We start from the raw sequence: 20,991 nt of genomic DNA on the forward strand, positions 1-20,991 counted from the left end.
TATGAAAATGGGCAAAATATGTTGGTCGCCATCTCCCGGACAACAGTAAAATTATCTCGTGGAGAGTCTCCTCCCGCTTTCTTTTCGCGGGAGTTCATTTAGGGTTTGGGTCATGTGCACATACAAAGCGCTGTCATTGGACAGCTGTAATGATCACGTGAAAAACGCGGAACTGTATTGGCCAATCGCGTGTTACGTTTTTCTTGCGCAAGGACGCCGTGGCGCGAAAAGTCTTCATTGTGCGGACAGACTACACAAGCCTGCACATCCGTCTGAACTGTGGAACATTGATATTCGTTTTTTTTTTGGGCCCTAAATACAAACTCTTGCATTATGGCTACCGATGTTGTAGATGACCGTTTGATGAGGGAGGCGCAGAGGGATTATTTGGATTTCCTCGATGACGATGTAAGTACTTTCATTATAACGACAAGTTATCGTGTGCCCTAATGAACACATGCGGTGCCGACCCAAATAAATTACTTTTTGCCGTATTAATGCATCCCTGACACTACCGCACTACACTTATTTCGGTACAGTCTAAAGCGCTTAACGTAAGTGTGAAAAAGGCTTAACGTTGCTTAATGTAAAAACACAAACAAAACAAAAAAAATTATGGGGACGGCTCTAAAATATAATATCAATATCAAAACGATCGCTGCAATATCTTGGTTTCTGTGGACGTTAAGCATTGTCCACATCACCGTTTTTAGACATTAAACAATGTTAAGCTGTTTTATAGTAAGTATTTAAGACTGTCCTTATATTTCCATATTTAAACTGTCTATTTATAATTTGTGATGAAATTGAAATATGCATATTCTTTGTATTCCAGCAAGACCGGGGCATCTACCAGAGCAAAGTCCGTGACATGATCAGCGAGAATAAGTCTCGTCTCATTGTCAACATTAACGACCTGAGGAGACACAACGATGCACGGGCTGCAAAGTGAGCAAAAAATGTATAGGAACATGACAAACAACAGCATCACAAAATGTGGCATCACTAAAGCTGTCAGTTGTCGTGTTTGTGTTTCTGACTGATTTATAGGTTGACGTGTGTCACTTACAAACCAGTTGGGACATTATCTTTTCATGTTAGACCCCAGGGGTCTGCAACATTTACTGTCAAAACAGCCATTTTACACCAAATAATTAACAAAAACATTTGACCATTTTGATTAACAAAACCGTGTGTTATTGTTAGTTTAATGTAGTGAAGGCCTAAGAGCTGCTGAAAGCTGCACCAGAACAGAACAATATGCAGCATCCAATAAGTACACATTCATTTTCTTCTACCTTTCCTCTTCCCTTTTTGGATTTGTTTTTGTAATTTTTCAGATTTTGTTTTTCATACTATTTTAGACTTTTCTGCCTTTCTTTAAAATTTCTAACATTTTTGGACATATTATGGTTATTTTCTGCCGCTCTTACTTTTTTTTTTTTGACATTGTACATTGCCCCCCCCCCCCCTTTTTTTAAAACTATTTTCTTTCTTTTGTGGACATTTTATGGTAATTTTTGAGATTTCTTCTTTTAGACATTTAAAAAAAAACAAAAACTTTTTGAACATTTTCTTTCTAGCCTTTTCTTAAATCAAATTTCTGACCTTTGCCGTTTTTGTGGACTTTTTATGGTAATTTTCAGATTTTCATCTTCCTTTTTGGACATTTTATCACCACTTCTAGGACATTTTTAAGTCATTTTAAAAACCTTTTCTTATCCACCTTTTGTCTCTTTCTGATAACTAAAAAAAATGGACTCTGACATTTTTTTTAAAATATTTAATTATTGCTTTAAAAAATCAAAATTGTTAATTCATTAAACTAAAAAAATAAAAATGTATATTCGTTTCTACTCATGTTTTTTTTTTTGGGGGGGGGGGAGATCCACAGGAGCCAAAGGATAGGGACCAAAGAGCCAAATGTGGCTCCAGAGCCGCAGGTTGCAGACCCATGTTTAGACCATGACGTTGTTCAATGCGCAATGCCCTGTCAGATGGGATTTAGTCTAGATGCTTCATCTTAGTTCGCATTTATTAAAATGAAATGAATTTACCTCAGATGTAATTAAAGCGTCTCAATATTTTTGCTCGGATGGCAGCTTGCTGAGTGTTTCCCACTGCCTTCCAGGTTGATGAACAACGCTTTTGAAGAGCTGATTGCCTTCCAGCTGGCCCTGAAGGACCTGGTGGCCTCAGTGGATGCCACCTATGCCAAACAGTACGAGGAGTTCAACATCGGCCTGGAGGGAAGCTTTGGCTCCAAGCACGTCACCCCCAGGACACTCACATCGAGGCTGTTGGGCAGTATGGTCTGTGTGGAAGGCATCATCACCAAGTGTGGGTTTCTTTGTGATATCTTGTTAGCATTAGGGCCCGACCGATTAATCGGCCGATTATTGGCCTTCAAACATTGGCCAAAACAATCCGCCAATTGGGCCTAATGGCCGATTATTTTCCCCTTAAAACGTTATCGAAGAAAACAGAAGTTTACGACGCTGTGAAAGTACCCTGAATGCACCGTTTTTCTTGCATGGCATTATCAACTAGCAAGTGTGTAGCGTATGTTATTCTGGTTATTCTGTCGTCCCTAAGCGTCCATTAAGCTGTTCAATGACACCTTAGTTGGATTTAACTGTAAAATTAAACAAAAAACGTTAAGAATTACATCCATTGTATATTTAAATACAAAACATGCTTAGTTTTTAAAACATCGCTAGCTTAGCACTAATGCTAAAAGCGAAGGAAGGCTCCTATTCAAATTCAAATAGGAAGTTAGCATCGACTTAGGGAGTGTTTTTCCTTCAAATAACAAATATCCACACACAAATGCTGTGGGAACACATACCCACAGTTGAGATAACACTACACAAAGGCACAAATTCTTCCCAATGTGTGTTAAAAAAAAGAAGTTATTTTTTTAATAGAACTCAATCGCAACTTTCTTCTGTACTCACTTTAAGTGTGTACATCATGGATGCATGGCACCACACTGCCCCCAAGAGGCCAAAACGCACAGGAACAGTCAGTATTTGTTCTTAATTTTTCAGTTGCAATTATTTTAGTTTATTCTATTCTTATTTCACGTTTTTATTGTTTTATTTTGTCACTGTCCTTTCAAGTTATATATAAAGTTTATATTTCAAAGATTCAAATACTTTATTTTCTCAAAATTCAAGGATGCAAACATCCCAAAAAATTATATTGGTCGGGCCCTAGTTAGCATACCACGCAAATAGTTTTTTCTTAGGTTAATGCTGCCTTGCTTTGCCGTAGGTTCTCTTGTGCGCCCCAAAGTGGTTCGCAGCGTCCACTACTGCCCTGCCACCAACAAGACCATGGAGCGCAAGTACACAGATATGACCTCTTTGGATGCGTTCCCTTCTAATGCCGTCTACCCCACCAAGGTATCTAAACACATACTAGCTTTAGCGGGACATGCACATACCAATCATCAACCCTTCCTAACAGGACGAGGAGAACAATCCTCTGGAAACAGAGTTCGGTCTGTCCGTCTACAAGGACCACCAGACCATCACGGTGCAGGAGATGCCGGAGAATGCCCCCGCGGGCCAGTTGCCTCGCTCTGTGGACATCATTCTGGACAATGACCTCGTGGACGTGGTCAAACCGGGAGACAGAGTGCAGGTCATCGGAACGTACCGCTGCCTGCCTGGAAAGAAGGGAGGCTTCACTTCAGGAACGTTCAGGTGAAATCTGGCTTCATATTCTTTGCTGTGGACGCATTTCTTATTTGAAAACATTTACATGGACAAAGACGTTGAATTTACACAAATATTGGTTTCTAGGGGTGTCAAAATTAGTGCATTAATATTGAGTTAATTTCAAGTTTCTTTAATGCCACAATTTTTTTAACGCTCGATTAAAGTAGCACTAAGTAACTTTTCAACCTTCATAAAATATTTTCATAACTCTTCTGATGAAACATTGACTTCAATCTGGTTGAATGGTACTTTTGCCATGGCCTGAGGGGGTCTGTATCATTTTTACCGGCACAAAGCAACTTTGAGGAGGATGGTAGAAACACTGCCACACAAAAAACTGCAAATGTGCTGACTGCTTTATGGCATACGTCAAAAGCTACCCCAGATGAAAGGAGAGTCAAGGCTCAACATTGGCCCGGATTTCATTCGCTGGCGTGAGCTAAAGAAACGACGCAATGTGCTTGTCCTTATTGGAAATGTGGTTTTCCTTCAGACATAACAATACAATTTTTGTCTATTTGGCGTAGCCATAATCAACGTAAACTGAAAGTTCATCAGTGTCTTTTTAACTTTAAATGACTTTATGAAATTACTTAATCAATTAACCAAACGATACAACCATGTTTGTATTAGGTTAACATGTTTTTCCACTTTTATATTAACAAGAATATAAAAAACTAAAACATTTAGAACCGATATAAAATGTGCAATTAATTTGTGATTAATCATGAGTTAATTATTGAAGTCATGTGATTAACTCATTCACTCCCAGCCATTTTCACTTAAGCAACCCCATTTGCTTTTTGACTGATTTTAAAAGGTCCACAGAATATTGTGTTCTATTGCTATAAAATAAAGATTAGAGGCTCTTCTTTCATCAGGAAAAAAGTATATTTGTATCTGTTTTAGGGTGACCAACTGCTAATAAGCCCGAGGGGGGACAAGGGGTATGTTGCTGAGGGACAATGTGGGACACTCCACAGCGATGCGGCGACCCCTCCCCGTGGGCAGACTCTCTGGTGGTTTACCCATTTCTAGCACATATATCAGGGCTAGTGACTAAAAAATTTTCTTAGGAGCGCAATAGCCCCTAACTCAAAAATTTAGGAGCACAGGAAGAAAATTTAGGGGTGCACACATAAATTGACTTGCAAAGTAAATATTCCCATTTTACAGCATTTTCATTATATTACTGATAAATACTACAATGTTTTTGATTCATATTTTTTGTAGTGTGTCCACACATCATACACCATAAATATACATTTACATCTTACTAAAAATGTCAAGTTAATGTTTAGATCAGAAGTGCAAGTATTATCAAAAAAAAATTCACAAGCTGCACATGTTTGTAGGTATCAACAAAATAATTTGCAGTGTTGATTTCACAATAAGCATTTTTATACTGTACAACTGATATGGCTATGATTATACTAAAATCATTAAAACAAACTCATTAAAGTTGAAGACATTAATATTAATGATTTAAAGGATATCAGAAGTATTACAATATTACTGACAATTATGCAATGCACTAGCTCAATTTAGAGTGTTTTGTTTACTTAATGCCGTCCCCAAACTGTGCCACTGATCGTGTGACGACACAGTTTACAAGATTAAAAATATATCACTTACCACTTGAACGTGACTTGGGTTGCCACATCCCCGTTGTCATCAGACCAGCTACGACTCATCTTTAGCACGCAGTTGTTGCCCGTGTATTATTGGACGGGCTAGCTAAAGATAGCAACTTGAGGCTAACAAACATTCCCTTGTGATGCTTGCGGTTTTTTTTTTGCGTCATCACATGTCAACGTCCTAGTTATGCCGGCGTAGCTTCAATGAGAAAACTCTTTTGCTTCTAAGTGTTGTGGGTCAACAATGAAAAAGCCACTATGGTGGTTCTGTGATTTACAACAGTCCGGAGGCTGTGAAGGCAACGGGGGACTTTGTGAGCGACGTCCGTGGCTATGCCTTGTCGTTGTCATGGCGGACAGTATCACGCCAAACTCTCACTACATTATTATTATTATTATTATTATTGTTATTATTAATAATAATAAATATGCGTGATGGTTGGTCACCCTACTGTTTCCGTTTTGCAGCAATTAGCATTAGAATATAGCTTAAGTTTGATTATTATTCACAAACCTGTTGAAACCACTGGCAAAAAAAGCTTGTTGCAACATGGCCCTGGCTGATCTTATACACCTGCTGGCCGTTTTTTGTAATAACTACCATTGCTTTAAGTGATCTCTTCATGTCAGAAGCTGTAGCAAATCCTTCTAAATGCTCTAGCATAAAAATTGTATAAATACGTTTTTGACAGTGCACGACAAAGTGTTAAAAACATTTTGATACATTTTTGGGTTTGAATGAGGTAATTACGATTTAAAAAAAATTACTAACACCCTAAGTGTTTTCTCAATTATTTTCGTCCCAGGACCATCATGATCGCCTGTCATGTCAAACAGATGAGCAAGGAAGCATCCGCGCTCTTCACAGCCGATGACATCAGCAAAATTAGAAACTTCTCCCGCAGTCGCTCTATCGTAAGTCTGTCGCTGTCAGGTCTGTCCTGCAGTTCATAATTACTTGATTTTTATTAAGTTTTATAACGTGGTGAAGATTTTTCAACAAGCAAAACCATTTCCAATCTTGTGTTGAGATACTCTTGATAGTGGTCCAATCTTGTTTGTTTCTGCCTTCATCTAGAACGCTTTTGATCAGCTGTCTCGCTCACTGGCCCCCAGCATCCACGGCCATGAGTACATCAAGAAGGCAATTCTCTGCATGTTGCTTGGTGGTGTGGAGAAGGTGCTGGAAAACGGCTCGCGGCTCAGAGGAGACATCAACATCCTGCTCATTGGTACGAGAACTAACCTTGCTTAACTGGAGTAAACGCATACCTTTTTTTGTGGGCGGGTCTGGTTTGATTGTTAAATCTCACTACTATGGCCAGCAGATGGCGGCATTTCTTGGATGAGCTCAATGTGTGTCACGTGAATGTTTAAGCTCTTAAAACATGATAGACCCCCTTTGAAATATGACTGTTTCTAGCTGCTTGAACAAAGTGTTTGTCACATTAAGTCTGATACATTTAAATTTAGAAGTAGATGCGATGGTGTAATGAACTTACATACACATGCGTGGTACGCAAGCGTACACTACTAAATACAACTGCTACTATGAATAGCCTGCAGATAGTTTCTAAAGTTTGTCAAATGTAAAACTCTTACACTCGTGATTCATTATAAATACACTATTATGCCAACAAAAGCAGATTTTCGAAACAAACACTTCCTTCGTTTGGTACTTTCTGTGTTGCTATATTCATAAAACACAATATTCTGGGAGCCTTGAAAGATCAGTCAGAATGCTCTAAATTGGCTGGCACTCAAGGTTCACTTTTTTTTTTTTTCAATAGGCACTGAAAGAGTTAATTGTAGTTGAGCCTTTTTGGGGGGGTGGGGGGTCAGATACGAGATTAGAAAAGGCCACAAACAATACATATTGTGTGATTAAAACTTTCACTATACAGTGTGTCTGTAAAGTCTGGGTACATGGTAAAAATAAAAATAAAAAGAATAAATTGAACAAAACTGTTATGTCTTTTAAATCTGCCGATTTTTGCCTATAGTTTTTTTTTTTTTTTTTTAAAGCGCATGAACACATTCTATCATGAAACAAAGATAATTACATACAAACCCCATCCAGACAAAAACTGGTACATTTTTGCCCATTTTTGACTTTTTCTAAAAGTTAAACAAATACTTAAGTGCTAAGTATTGTAAAACCGTCTTATGTTGTTCCTGTAATTCATATCTTTATTTTGTTAATGATACAAAAAGATATTTTATTTTAATTTATTGGACAATTAAATGGTTATGCAAATTTTATTACGTCAATAATCCACATTGTTTAGATGCTAATAATGACAGTAAACAAACAATGCTGTTTCATAGTTTTTTTTTTAGGCTTTCGTTATCATTTTTTAACAATGTTTTTTTTCTCAAATTTTGTTTATATTATTTTATTAATTATTGTTAACGATAATAACCCTAGTGTGTGCCCCGCTTTAGTTGTAGAATTTGCTTAGTTTTAAGAAGCTCAAAGGAGAACTCAAGTCAAAAATGGAACAAGACTGTACGGGAAGATCAGACATGAAGGAGCAAGAGAATACTGTGTTTAGGCTATTGAATATATTATTAGGTTTGTTTCACCCCTTAGTGCGTCTTTAACTCTTTAAAACCCCAAAACGTATAAATTAGTTTTAAGAAGTTTTCCCAAAATTTTTTGGGTTATGCTAGTGCAGAGGTGGGCAATCTCGGTCCTCGAGGGCCGGAGTCCTGCAGGTTTTGTAGGTTTCTCACTTCCAACACAAGCTGATTCCAATCAACAGGATCGTTATCAGGCTTATGCAGAGCTTGCTGATGAGCTGATCATATATCAGCTGTGTTGGAGAAGGGCAACACGCAAAACCTGCAGGACTGCGGCCCTCGATGCCCACCTCTGTGCTAGTGCATACAGAAGGCTTTGGGTGCAGCTTCTGACCTGAAGACGTCACTTAAAGCAACAACAAACAAACAAAACGGCCAGCAGGTGGCAGCAGAGTATCTCATTCACAGCCATTGACAGCTATAGATGTAAAAAAATCATTTGAACTATTTCTATTAGTTTAGTTTTTTCTATTTTTGTTAACAAGAGTATGAAAACCTAGATTTTTTTTTTGTACATTTAGAACAGATATAACATTTCTGATTAATCGCGAGTTAACCAGTGAAGTCATGCGAATAATTACGATTACAAATTTTAATCTTTTAATAATCTTTTCTATTTCTTTTGGTTTTTAAATGTTTAATCTTTTTATTTTTTATTTTTTAGAAGATTATTAAAAATTAGGGGTGTCAGGCGAGTACTATTTTTAATCGTAATTAATCGCATGACTTCACTAGTTAACTCACGATTAATCACTAATTTTATATCTGTTCTAATACAATATATAAAAACCCCACTAGGTTTTCATACTCTTGTTGACAAAAGTGGGAAAAAATGTTAAAATAATTGAAATAGTTAGAATGAATTTTTGACGTCTATAGCCGTCAATGGCAGTGAATGAGGTATAAGAGATCAGCCAGATCTGTTTTTCCCCAGTGTTTTCAACAGCTTTGTGAATAATAATGAAACTTAGCTATATTCTAATGCTAATTGCTGCGCAAAATGTAAACTGATAAAAATGTACTTTTTCTTTGCTGATGAAAAATAGAACACAATATTCTATGGGCCTTGCAAAATCAGTCAAAATCCAGTAAAACAGCCAGGAGCGAAGGGGGTTGCTTCAGTAAAAATGACTGGGAGTGAATGAGTTAAGTAGAAGTAAAATTATTGTTGTGTATTGACCTCTTTCAGGTGACCCTTCGGTTGCTAAGTCTCAGCTTCTGCGTTACGTTCTCCACACCGCACCCAGAGCCATCCCCACCACCGGACGGGGCTCCTCTGGGGTGGGCTTGACCGCCGCCGTCACCACTGACCAGGAAACCGGTAGGAAATGATACATCAGCTGATTTCCTTCTCATCCAATCGGATTGATTAATCTTTCCAATCCGCCTCAAGGGGAGCGGCGTCTGGAGGCCGGCGCAATGGTGCTGGCTGACCGCGGCGTGGTGTGCATCGATGAGTTTGACAAAATGTCCGACATGGACCGCACCGCCATCCACGAGGTGATGGAGCAGGGTCGAGTCACCATCGCCAAAGCCGGCATCCACGCTCGCCTGAACGCCCGCTGTTCGGTTCTGGCGGCTGCCAACCCCGTCTACGGAAGGGTGAGTTTCATAGGTGTGAAACGCGCGTTTTGGGAATTGTGCTAACACATCAAAAAAAGTATTTCAAAATAATGGAAAGAAAATACATTTAAAACACAAAGAATACGACTTTTTCAAAAGTTTTTTACGGGAAAAAAAATCTTTAAAAATAAGTTTATTTCAAACAAAAACTAGAAAGGAATACATTTATTAAGCAAAAAAAACAACTTTTTAATGATTTTTTTCACTAGAACTAGTCAAAGTGCAATTTCTGCAGAAATTGCATGGGAATGCTGAAAAGCTGAATGCTATTTGCTGAATGCTAAGATTTGAATGCATGTGCTTATGAAGTAAATGAAACGATAAATTACTAAAGTACTCAAATGTAAGGTTTGAACCCAGGTACTCCATGGTGGAAGGTAATTGCTCTAACCACTTGAGCCAATGTGACTTGTTTGAAATCATGGCTAATGGTGTCATCTGATGCTGAACGCAAGCATGCATTTATTCATTCCAGTGAAATTATAATGCATTTCGTGATATGGTAGTCAGTTGGTATACATGTATATCACTTAGCATAATGGCTATGGATATATTTGCAATGTACAGTCGAAGGTGGGATTCGAACCCGCGACCTGCTGGTTACTGGACAATGCACTTTACCAGCTGCTCCACTGAGCAGTATCAGACAGGTGGTAATGGTGATCAGTTGTATGTATGGGAGTGGGCGTTGCAAAGTTTAGATTTAACGTTAAATTGTGCAAATACTGTAAGTAATGTGGAATCAGACGATAAATACCCCAGGAGGTGTGAATTTTTGAAGGAAGTTGAAATTTGAACGGTGTAAATCTGAAGTATTATGTGGGAGATGTTACACGGCAAAAAAGTTTGAAACTTTGAAATTAAAATTGAAGGAAAATATATATTTTTTAATATTACATTTTACTTATTTTCTGTCTTTTTAAAGTGAACAAAAACACCACATTTATTTATTTAAAAATATATATTATTTAAATATATTATTGTTATTTAAAACTATTTGCACCCCAAAAAGATTTTTAGGTATGTTGTTTCCCTTCATTACAATTTTGTCATGTTAAGATAAACTTTTAAGGCCGTATAAAAAATTTTTTACAAGGAGAGTTTTGAGTAACTGTTTATTTTCACACAAAAATAAATAAATAATTAAAGCTACGCAAGGGTTGAGGAACAAACAACCTTGAAGTTGGGAGACAGCCACTCTACCACCTGAGCCATGCAGCTCCTGCAGTGTGCCAGTTTATAAATGGGTTTTTAGGCAGAATGCTCGTACCTCCAAGAGACCAGTTTTTGGTCTCATTTTGGACACACTGGCAATGCAGTGTAGTGGCAAACAGCAAGAATGGCATCAGGTGGTTGAGTGGCTGGCTCTCAGGTTGAAGGTTATGAGTTTGTTTCTCAATGCTTCAGTTCCATTTTGATTGTTTGTTGTTTTTTTTAATTTTAAATTTATCTCTCGTCGCCGCCTGATCTCACTGTGCCTCTTTTGTGGCGGTAGTACGACCAGTACAAAACCCCCATGGAGAACATCGGGCTGCAGGACTCATTGCTGTCACGTTTCGACCTCCTCTTCATCGTGCTGGATCAGATGGACCCAGAGCAGGATCGGGAGATCTCGGACCACGTCCTCAGGATGCACCGCTACCGCGACCCCCGCGAGCAGGAGGGCGCAGGTACTGCGGTTCGCTTTGATGCAGAAGCATCTTCATTTGAGATGTCGCTTATTTATTTCTGTCCATTTTTTTTTAGCAATGGCTCTAGGTGGCTCCGTAGACGTCCTGGCCACAGACGACCCGGATGTTGTGGCGCAGGAGCACGAAGAGCTGCAGGTCTACGAGAAACACAACAACCTGCTGCATGGAAACAAGAAAAAGAGGTAGACTCATTTGCCGTCATATTGATAAAAACAAATAAAGCATTACGGGACTCTTAAGAGCAGTTTTAGTAAGTGGAGTATTTGTCACATGGCCGCGTAGCACAAGAAGGCACATTAGGTTACATACATAATGTTTTTCATTTTGTTGTTTTGGCATTTGTGGCCTACAAGTGTTTTTGTTTTATACTAATATGTGCTGTAATTATGACTTGACTACAGCATTACCCCATTTTTGGGCCATATGCAGTACTCGAGTGGCCCATTCATTTATTAAAAAAAAGTAATTAAAAAAAAAAATGGATGTATGTATTTATTTATGTTTGTTATTTTTAGAAACCTGGATAATTCTTTTAAAAATTCACTGATAAACATTCAATATACTTTATAAAGTGAGGAAAAAATCCCGGTTAACTGGGACAAATAAAAAAAAATAAAAATTAAATGTGGAAACATATTAACTCATTCACTGCCATTGACGGCTATAGACGTAAAAAAATCATTTAAACTATTTCTGTTAGTTAAACATTTTTTCCCACTTTTGTTAACAAGAGTATGAAAACCTAGTGTTTTTTTTAATTTTGTATTAGAACAGAAATAAAATTTGTGATTAATCGTGAGTTAACTAGTGAAATCATGCGATTAAAAATAGTACTTTCTTTATTTTTTTAATCTTTTTAAAAAATTTTAAAGAAAAGATTATTAAAAAATTAAGGGCATCAGGTGGTTAAAATTTGTAAACGTAATTATTCGCATGACTTCACTAGTTAACTCACGATTAATCACAAATTTTATATCTGTTCTAAATTTACAAAAAAAAATCTAGGTTTTCATACTCTTGTTAACAAAATTGGAAAAAAATTAACTAATAGAAATAGTTAAAATGAATTTTTGACGTCTGTAACTGTCAATGGCTGTGAATAAGTTAATATGCGAATCCGCGGGTGCCAAACTGCAAATATGCAACTTTCGTTTTAAGTTGTGATATCACCATTCACCACTAGATGGCAGGCATGTCTTAGTTACCCCTCACACCAGGTCTCCAACATGAGTAGGCCTAATGTTTTTTGGGGGACAAATTTGGAAAAATATGCAAAAAATAGCACGTCAATAATATTACAATTTTGAGTGAGTTCATTTTTGTAGGTAAAATGCACAAAATGAGTTCTTGCACTTAATGTTGGATTCTTGTTCAGCAGTTTTGTGCCATCCTTGAATGATATTTTTTTTTTACGAAAGATTCCTTTGCACTGGAAAAATAAAACCACTATGTAGTTATTTTGTTGTTTGCTTCAAACACTTTCTTGTTGGGTTAGCATTAAAAAAAAATATAACAAAATGAAGTACCGGTATATTGGTGCACATTTTGCACGTATTTTGGTAAATGGTATTGTTTTGTTATACATCTGGTTAGGAAGTGGGTGGTCCTATGTGGCTCCATAGTAGCACTGATGAAAAATTGTTGCCCATCCCTGCTCTATCACTTCATTATAAAAATTTTTTTTTTCTTGTGGAACCCAAGTGTGTTGAACAACATTTACAAAACAGCACTGAGGTATTAAATCACAAGAAATGGACTAATCAATGAAGTTGCTCTAAAATAATACCTAAATTGCTCACAGCCCTGCCACCAGGTGACCTAAGCCCCAACCATATAAGAGCCCGCCACAGATTTTGATTCCTTATTGTTAAAACAAAACAAAACAGATGTAACCTTTTTTTTGGCATTATTATTGACATTTGCATCTCAAGTCCTTGCATGGCTTTATATGACCGATTGTGAATGTTTCAGGGAGAAGATCGTGAGCAAGGAATTCATGAGGAAGTACATCCACATCGCCAAGGGGGTGACGCCGGTGCTGACGGAGGAGGCGGCCAATCACATCGCAGAAGAGTACTCGAGGCTGAGGAGCCAGGAGCAGCTCGGCACAGATATTGCCAGGGTGAGCAATTAATTTCAACATTACAATGTGTTAAGCTCCACAATAGTTCATGGACGAGTATTTAGTTTTAGGTTGTGCCCCAAAAAAATTTATTCTAATAAAAATCGCTATTCTCATTTAGTACGATTCAGAATCGATTTTAAATGTCCCAAAATCGATTTTATCTAAATTATTTTATACTGTCGTGCCTTTGTGTGTGCCTTTATTGGAGCACTGTTCATGTTGTACATGATTTGGTCACTTAGGGGCAGTGTGGTTCCGCGTGTTCTAATGCACTGTTAAGTTGTAGCCACATTAGAGAGTAGAAGAAAAAAGTCACGATCAAATTATGCCAATAAAAGTTGCTGTTTTTGCAGCGTAGAAAGAGCATATGTCTGTGAGTAACGTTAAGATACTTCTCTGTATACATTCCTGAAGCGTTGGCTATGAATAGCCGTTCTTTTGAGTGATAAGTGCTGCGAGTAGCGCGCTAATTAGCATTAGTGAGTCAACGGCACTTTCCATTGTGCATTAGCCTTGAGCTAGCTACATTTGTCACAGCTTTAATCGCCCACTCTGAATGGTCATTAAGAATGGAACAGGGTGAAACGGATACCAGCATTGGACTCTTTTTGAGGGAGTGTTCGCTGTCTGCTAAACTGTAATCAGTCTGCTCAGGGAGGGCAGAATATACTGTAAAAGTGGTAACATTTGTAGCTAGCTAAACAGAGTAGCAGTTGTGGTCCACACACTGTTTTTGTGGAAAAAAGCACTTTCCTTACAATTCGAAACTTAACTAGACAAAGTGCAATTTCTGCAGAAATTGCGTGGGAATGCTAATAGCTGAATGCTTATGAAGTAAATTGAAAGATAAATTATGTGAAATTTACAAAGTGTTAATTGTAGTTGAAAGATAAATGAATAAAACAACACTTGCGTACAGTACAGCATCCTCCCAATAAATGTAAAAAAGAAGAAGAAAAAAAAGACAGTTTATTGTTTTGCAAACCAGACTGGAGTAGATCATGATGATTCTTTGCACATCTATAAATTAAAGCAGAAATCATTGTCAAGCAAATAGTTTTGATTCGAAAATCGATTCTGAATCGAATCACAGACCCAAAAACCGGAATTGAATCGTGAGACAGTGAAAGATTCCCACCCCTAATGTTAACTGTCCCGTCTCCGTCCGTCCCAGACATCCCCAGTGACGGCCCGAACGCTGGAGACTCTGATCCGTCTGTCCACGGCTCACGCCAAGGCCCGCATGAGCAAAGTGGTGGAGATGGAAGACTCGGAGGTTGCGGTTGAGCTCGTCCAGTTCGCCTACTTTAAGAAGGTGAGCGCGGAGAGCAAGTTTGAATGTCTGAGCAGCAGGTGACAAACGTGATCTCATGAAGGTTCTTGAGAAAGAAAAGAAGCGTTCCAAAAAGGGACATGCGTCTGGCTCGGATGTGGAGGAAGAGGAGGCATCCACTCAGCAGACACCGAGATCTCAGAGAAAGAGGTGGACGTCAATTCCAGTGTTTTCGCCACACAATCTGTTTGTAGCCCCTAACAATACCGTATGTGTCCTGTAGGGTGCGCCGTGGGTCTCAGGGCAGTGAGCCCTACAGTCCATACGACTTCAGTGAAGAGCAGGATGTTCCTGAGAGTAAGAACTTGATCACAATTGAATGCTTTTGATTCATTAAGTATATTTTCAGTGGTTACTTTATTTTGCTTCTTGTGTGTCTATAACCTTTGCTTCAGAGGACCAAAATATTAGAAACTTATCTTGGTGTGTTACAGCACAACTTCAAAATCACAACAAATTACATAAACAATTGTCAGGGTTTTAATAGGTTTGGATTTGTCATTATAGTTTTTACTGTTTTTTTTGTATAAATTAAGTTGGTTTTAATTAGTATATAGAGCGGAAGAAAGGCTTTATTTTTGTTTTGATGTTTTTAACAGGTGCAAATCCACCCTGCCACACTTTGGCCTAGCTCCCTAGCTAGCTCCCTAGCTAGCTCCCTAGCTAGCTCCCTAGCTAGCTCCCTAGCTAGCTCCCTAGCTAGCTCCCTAGCTAGCTCCCTAGCTAGCTCCCTAGCTAGCTCCCATGGTGCTTTTTTATATTTTAGGGAGCTAAAGCCAAATTGTGGCAGGGTTTTCTGGACCTGGATTTACCACCTCAGTTTTTTAATATTAGTTTGTTTATATATATGTGTATAAGTATTTGTGTATATTAGGGATGTTCGGGATGTTACCTATACCAAATTCTGATGCTACTTCTACTTTTGTTAGGTAACATTTCTCAAAAAATGATGACAGATAATTTTATATATTCCAAAATAAACAGTAAATTTTGTAGAGTACATTTTACTATAGAAAGAGTCTATTTGGTCCCACTCTAAACAGAGTAAAATTTACACTTGGAAGAGAGTAAAATAGTTTGTATACTAGAGAATGTATTTTTAATAAACTAATAAAATGTACTCAAAAAATTTCCTTCTAAAATTGACTTAAAATTTCTGAGTGGAAAAACTTTACTAAGTTTTTGTCATGGGATAGGCCAATGCTCTTGTACACAGTAAAAATACTTTGAGTAAAATTTACTCTGAATATTTTACTCTCTCCCAAGTGTAAATTTTACTCTGTGTAGGGTGGGACTAAACAGACTATTTTAGAGTAGAATGTACTCAACAAAATTTACTGTGATTTGTATATATCCCTATATAGCATTTTTCTTTAAATCCGCATTGGCCTTGAAGTAAGGCCAGATATGATACTTTGGTAATAGAGTAAATTAAGTTATTGACTCACAGCCATTTTCACTGAAGCAACCCCCTTTGCTCCCGGCTTGTTTTACTGGATTTTGACAGATTTTGCAGGGCCCACAGAATATTCTGTTCTATTGCTATAAAAACATGGACTACCTACCAAAAGAAAAATTAGTCTCTTCTTTGATCAGGAAGAAAAAGTATATTTCTATCTGTTTCCGTTTTGCAGCAATTAGCATTAGAATGCAATTAATTCTGTTTTTGCTGAATTAGTCTCTTGTATCTGCATATCAACATTACAAAACCGACAACATAAACTCAACGCCAGTGGCGACATTTTCATCCTTTGCCGTGATTGGTCGAAACAAAAGTTAGGTAGATGATTCTGCTTCGTCCAATCAGCTCGAAGTGCTGTACACCATGCCCCGCCTTTTCCAAGCAAATCAATGTGGAGCAGTCCCAGACTGATAATGTGGAGAAGCACAAATCAATCTGGCTATTGCCAGGCTACATGTCAGAAACTTCATCAAAGCCTTCTTGCACTTGCATTAAAAAAAAAAAACTAAAAAAACTTATAAAGACGTTTTGGGAGTGAAGGACAAAGTATTAAAAACATATTTACATGTTTTTGGGTTTAAATTATTTAAACGGCACATCACAAATGACATTGCCAACTTTCTTCTTCGAACATTAATACCAAAATTAATACATGAAATAAACCGTAAAAGCTCATGTATGAAATTGACAAAGATGACGACAAAGGACGTTCTCTATAATTAACGTTAGTTTCATAAATGTAAAATGTAGTAATTTTCTTTTTTAAACATCCTCTTGTTTTTATTTCATTTATGAAAATAGTTTTCAGTTGTAATTCAAGTTACTTCATTAGTTGAAAATCATTTAAGACCTCTGACGGTGTCAAACCTGAGCTTTTATTATCTCTGATTTATTTGTTAACATACATTTTTATTTAACTACACAATTTTCTTTCCTTGTAAATCGCTCACTGTCATTGTGCTCTTCAGTTCAGGCCACCTCTGTGAAAAAAACAAAAGCCAAGCAAGTGGAGGAGGAACAAATGGATGCCACCTCACAGGCTGACGCCTCTGAGCTCTCTACTGAAAGGTTAATGCCTTCCACATGTGGAAAATAACATTTCACTTCAAAAGAATGGGTCATTAAATAACTTTAGCTTTTCTCCCGCTAGGCTGAAGGAGTTCAAATCCTCGCTATTCGCCGTGTTCCAGTCCGCTCACGCTCAGTCGGTGAATATGCAGGCGCTGTTAGACGGCGTCAACAAAGAGCGTCAGGTGCGCTTCACCGAGTCGGAGGTCCGCACCGCTTTGACTCGCATGCAGGACGACAACCAGGTCATGGTGGCGGATGACATCATCTTCCTCATCTGAGAGCAGCCGAATCTGTCAATTCTGTTCTATGGACTTCAAAGAATATACGTTTATGGGCTTTCCCCACCTTTTCCTTTCATACTTTCCATTGTAACAAATGGTTGCAATTGTGAAAATCTATGTAATGCATCTAGTAAACTGTTTGGTTAATATTGGTTAGAGTAAACTTTGTCATACATTATATGCAGTCAAACATACTATTAATCCCCCTTTGATTTCTGTAAATAGTGGAAGCAATTTGAAGACGTGGGGGGGAAAAAATGTGAAAAGAATAAAATACTTTAGTACAGCATAATTGTTTTGTTTGAAATGCCATTCCACTTGTATTTATTGTTCTTCATAAATTTTTGAATATCAATCAAGTTTTTAAACTGCTTAATCATCATTAGGGCTGCGAGCTGAAGGCTATCCCAGCCGTCTTCAGGCAAGAGGGGTGTTCCTGCAGCCTTTACACAGATCCTCGGTCTTTAAAAGCATTCAATTCATGATTCTGTAAAAGTAGGGACGAGCAAGTACCGATACCAAATATCATATCTGGCCAATACTTCAAGGTAGCGGTACACACGATAGTAACTGATGCCCAGAGATGGGAAATAGCAAAGTACAAACACTTCATTACTGTACTTTAGTAGTTTTTTCCAGCACTTTGTAATTCAGAGTGTTTATTTTTTACTATACTTTTTACTTTTATCTGTTACATTTTAAAAACAGTATCTGTACTTTTTACTCTGTACATTTTCAAAACAGAGGGCCGTTACTCGTAACTTTTGTTTTACGTGCACCACAACGATTAAAAAGCGCAAAAATATTTTTTTATTAATTATAATTTTTTTAAATTATCCAGCCCACCAGATGATCTTGTAATGCAAAAAAATAAAGAGTAACGTCAACCCAATTAAACAGATGGCCAAAATCAAAACATATTTTTTTATTTTATTTCAAGTAAACCTCAGATGAGCAATGCGACTTGTACATGGAACTCACCGGGATGTCATTCTTTTACACACAACCTAAAGTTATGGTTTGTTGAAAAAAACAAAAAACATCAGACGTAAATAAATCAAACATGCTGAATAGGGCACACATGCTACTGGTAACACAAACACATATGACATGGATTAATGTCCTATAATTTAAACCGATAACACAATGCGTTCTGGGAAAAATTTATATGCAAAACAGGTAGATATAACATGCCTGTAACTCATACGGGGGAAGTGTTTCTGCGTTCCATTTACAATTGTGTTATTTTCTGGAACCCTATATTTACCTGGAACCCCCCTATTTAGGGCAACATGCAAACAGCGAAAATCCATGTATAACTGACGACAATTGTTTTTAAGTTATATACCATGATTTTACCAGTCCGGTCCACGTGGTAATATATTTTTCTCCATGTTGCCACTGAGCTAATACGTATGAGTTTGACACCCCTGAAAGTCTGAACCATGAAATATATGAGAGAGGGGGGTGGTCTGGAGCCTATCCCTGCTGGCTTCGGTACACCCTGAACTGGTTGCCAGCCACACAGAGACAAACAACCATCCACACTCAAAATCTCACCTATGGACAATTTGGAGTGTTCAATTAACCTGCCATGCATGTCTTAGGAAAAAAATATATTAATTTATTTAATATGATACGTTTGGCGTTATAGGGTTTTAAGTGGGGAATAAAATAAAAATAAATTAACTCAAGATAAATTAATACATATAAGTTGGTAAGTAAATAAGTTTATTTAAAAAAAAAAATCAATAAATTAACACAAAATACAGCAGCCACCATAAAACACTAAAACAACAAACTCTTATTTTGAGTCAAAAGCTAAAAGTTGTTTTAAAAGTGGATATTTAAAACAATGGAAAGGTTTTCATTTATTATTTTATATAATTTATTTCCTATAATTTTACCCTCTCAAGATTAAAAAAAAAAATTCAAACAAGTACTGTATACTGTGCTCTCCCGTTTTCAGTGATTGCTATTCTGATATCAACATGCATGGTATATTCATCAAATATCATGTGTTCATTCCTGCGCTTCAGTATTTATTTTTTAATAGCGTCCAAAAGAGTGTTTGCATGTTGACCTTCCTTGACACAACACCTACAAAGTTAGAGCTCGGTTACAGCTTATCTGTGGCCCTGATCAATCTGCAAAAGAGAATGTACTTGTTGTTCTCGAGTTTAGAAAGCCACAGATGACTCATATAGTGCAAAAAAAAGAACTTTGCGTGTCAATTTTAGATGACGTTTTTACTTTCATCTAAAGTTGAGCAACAACATCAGATAAAAACACACCAGTTTCTTATTTTCTACAACATGCATTTGGGAATGCTGGGAATAATTCATTTACTTATATATTACCGATACATCTCGGTTATTACTCAGGTGTGGTCAATTGTTTAATATTAGTGGGGCACTTAAAGTTTTTGAGAATCTTGTGATTCATAAATAAAATTTACTTCACATTTTCTAGCTTTGCTGAATTTAGCCTGTTTTTATGGGATGGGATGGGATGGGATGGTACTGTCTCATGCATATTAGCTAAAGCTCCACCCCATGATACATTAATTAGAAATAGGCAGCTAGTAAAATATGTACCGTTTAATTTCTTTCTTTCTTTTTTCTTTCTTTCTTTCTTTCTTTCTAACATCTAATCAAGGGTCATCTTACGAATGTCACATGACCAAACTCATATGACATGTGAGTCGTGATTGGTCGTTACCTGAGCCCTGAGTAACTGTGATGTCATTTTCAGTTGACAGCAAATGACAAAATGGCCGCCCCCTCAGTTAGATAAAAACAGGTGGATTTTGCTGCTTAACTCATTCGCTGCCATTGACGGCTATAGACGTCAAAAATTAATTTGAACTATTTCTATTTAACATTTTTTCCCATTTTTGTTAACAAGAATATGAAGACCTATTTAAAAAAAATGGGGGGGGGGTACATTTAGAACAGAAAATGTTTGATTAATCGTGAGTTAACTAAGAAGTCATGCGATTAATTCCGATTAAAATTTTAATCGCCTGATGCTCCTAATTTAGGATTTTTTTTTTAAATAATCTTTTTTTTTTTTTTAAGAATTTTTATTTATTTTTTTATTGTAGATTGGCATTAATTGCATGACTTCACTAGTTAACTCACGATTAATCCCAATTTGTATATCTGTTCTAATACAATAAAAAAATTCTAGGTTTTCAAACTCTTGTTAACAAAAGTGGGAAAAAAATGTTTTACTATAAAAATAATTAAAATTAATTTTTGACGTCTATAGCCGTCAATGGCAGTGAATGAGTTAATTCATATTTCACAAACACGATATTAATCAGAATGCCATGCTTAGACCACATAGAGCATCCTATTACAATTAGATTTGTGGTTGAATTCCCCTTTAAAGATATTTAATATTTTTCTGTCCTCCACTTTGCATGAGGTTTTTCTGGCCATGCAAGGTCCTTGAG

At 37.1% G+C, this 20,991-nt stretch overlaps 1 protein-coding gene across 1 annotated transcript; it reads left to right on the forward strand.

Annotated features, from left to right (window-relative positions):
- The first annotated feature begins 227 nt into the window (after positions 1-227).
- Positions 228-17,823, forward strand: mcm3 (minichromosome maintenance complex component 3). The gene is made up of 17 exons (XM_077552705.1): positions 228-408; positions 836-948; positions 2,132-2,340; positions 3,277-3,407; positions 3,472-3,710; positions 6,169-6,277; positions 6,441-6,594; positions 9,135-9,266; positions 9,339-9,547; positions 11,064-11,238; positions 11,315-11,441; positions 13,231-13,381; positions 14,559-14,699; positions 14,761-14,867; positions 14,941-15,014; positions 17,148-17,247; positions 17,330-17,823. Exons 1-17 carry the CDS (start codon positions 334-336, stop codon positions 17,526-17,528), a joined length of 2,445 nt encoding a protein of 814 aa, XP_077408831.1. The 5' UTR covers positions 228-333; the 3' UTR covers positions 17,529-17,823.
- Positions 17,824-20,991: the final 3,168 nt, after the last annotated feature.

Source organism: Vanacampus margaritifer, chromosome 19 (assembly GCF_051991255.1).
Source record: "Vanacampus margaritifer isolate UIUO_Vmar chromosome 19, RoL_Vmar_1.0, whole genome shotgun sequence".
Classification (NCBI taxonomy): domain Eukaryota; kingdom Metazoa; phylum Chordata; class Actinopteri; order Syngnathiformes; family Syngnathidae; genus Vanacampus; species Vanacampus margaritifer.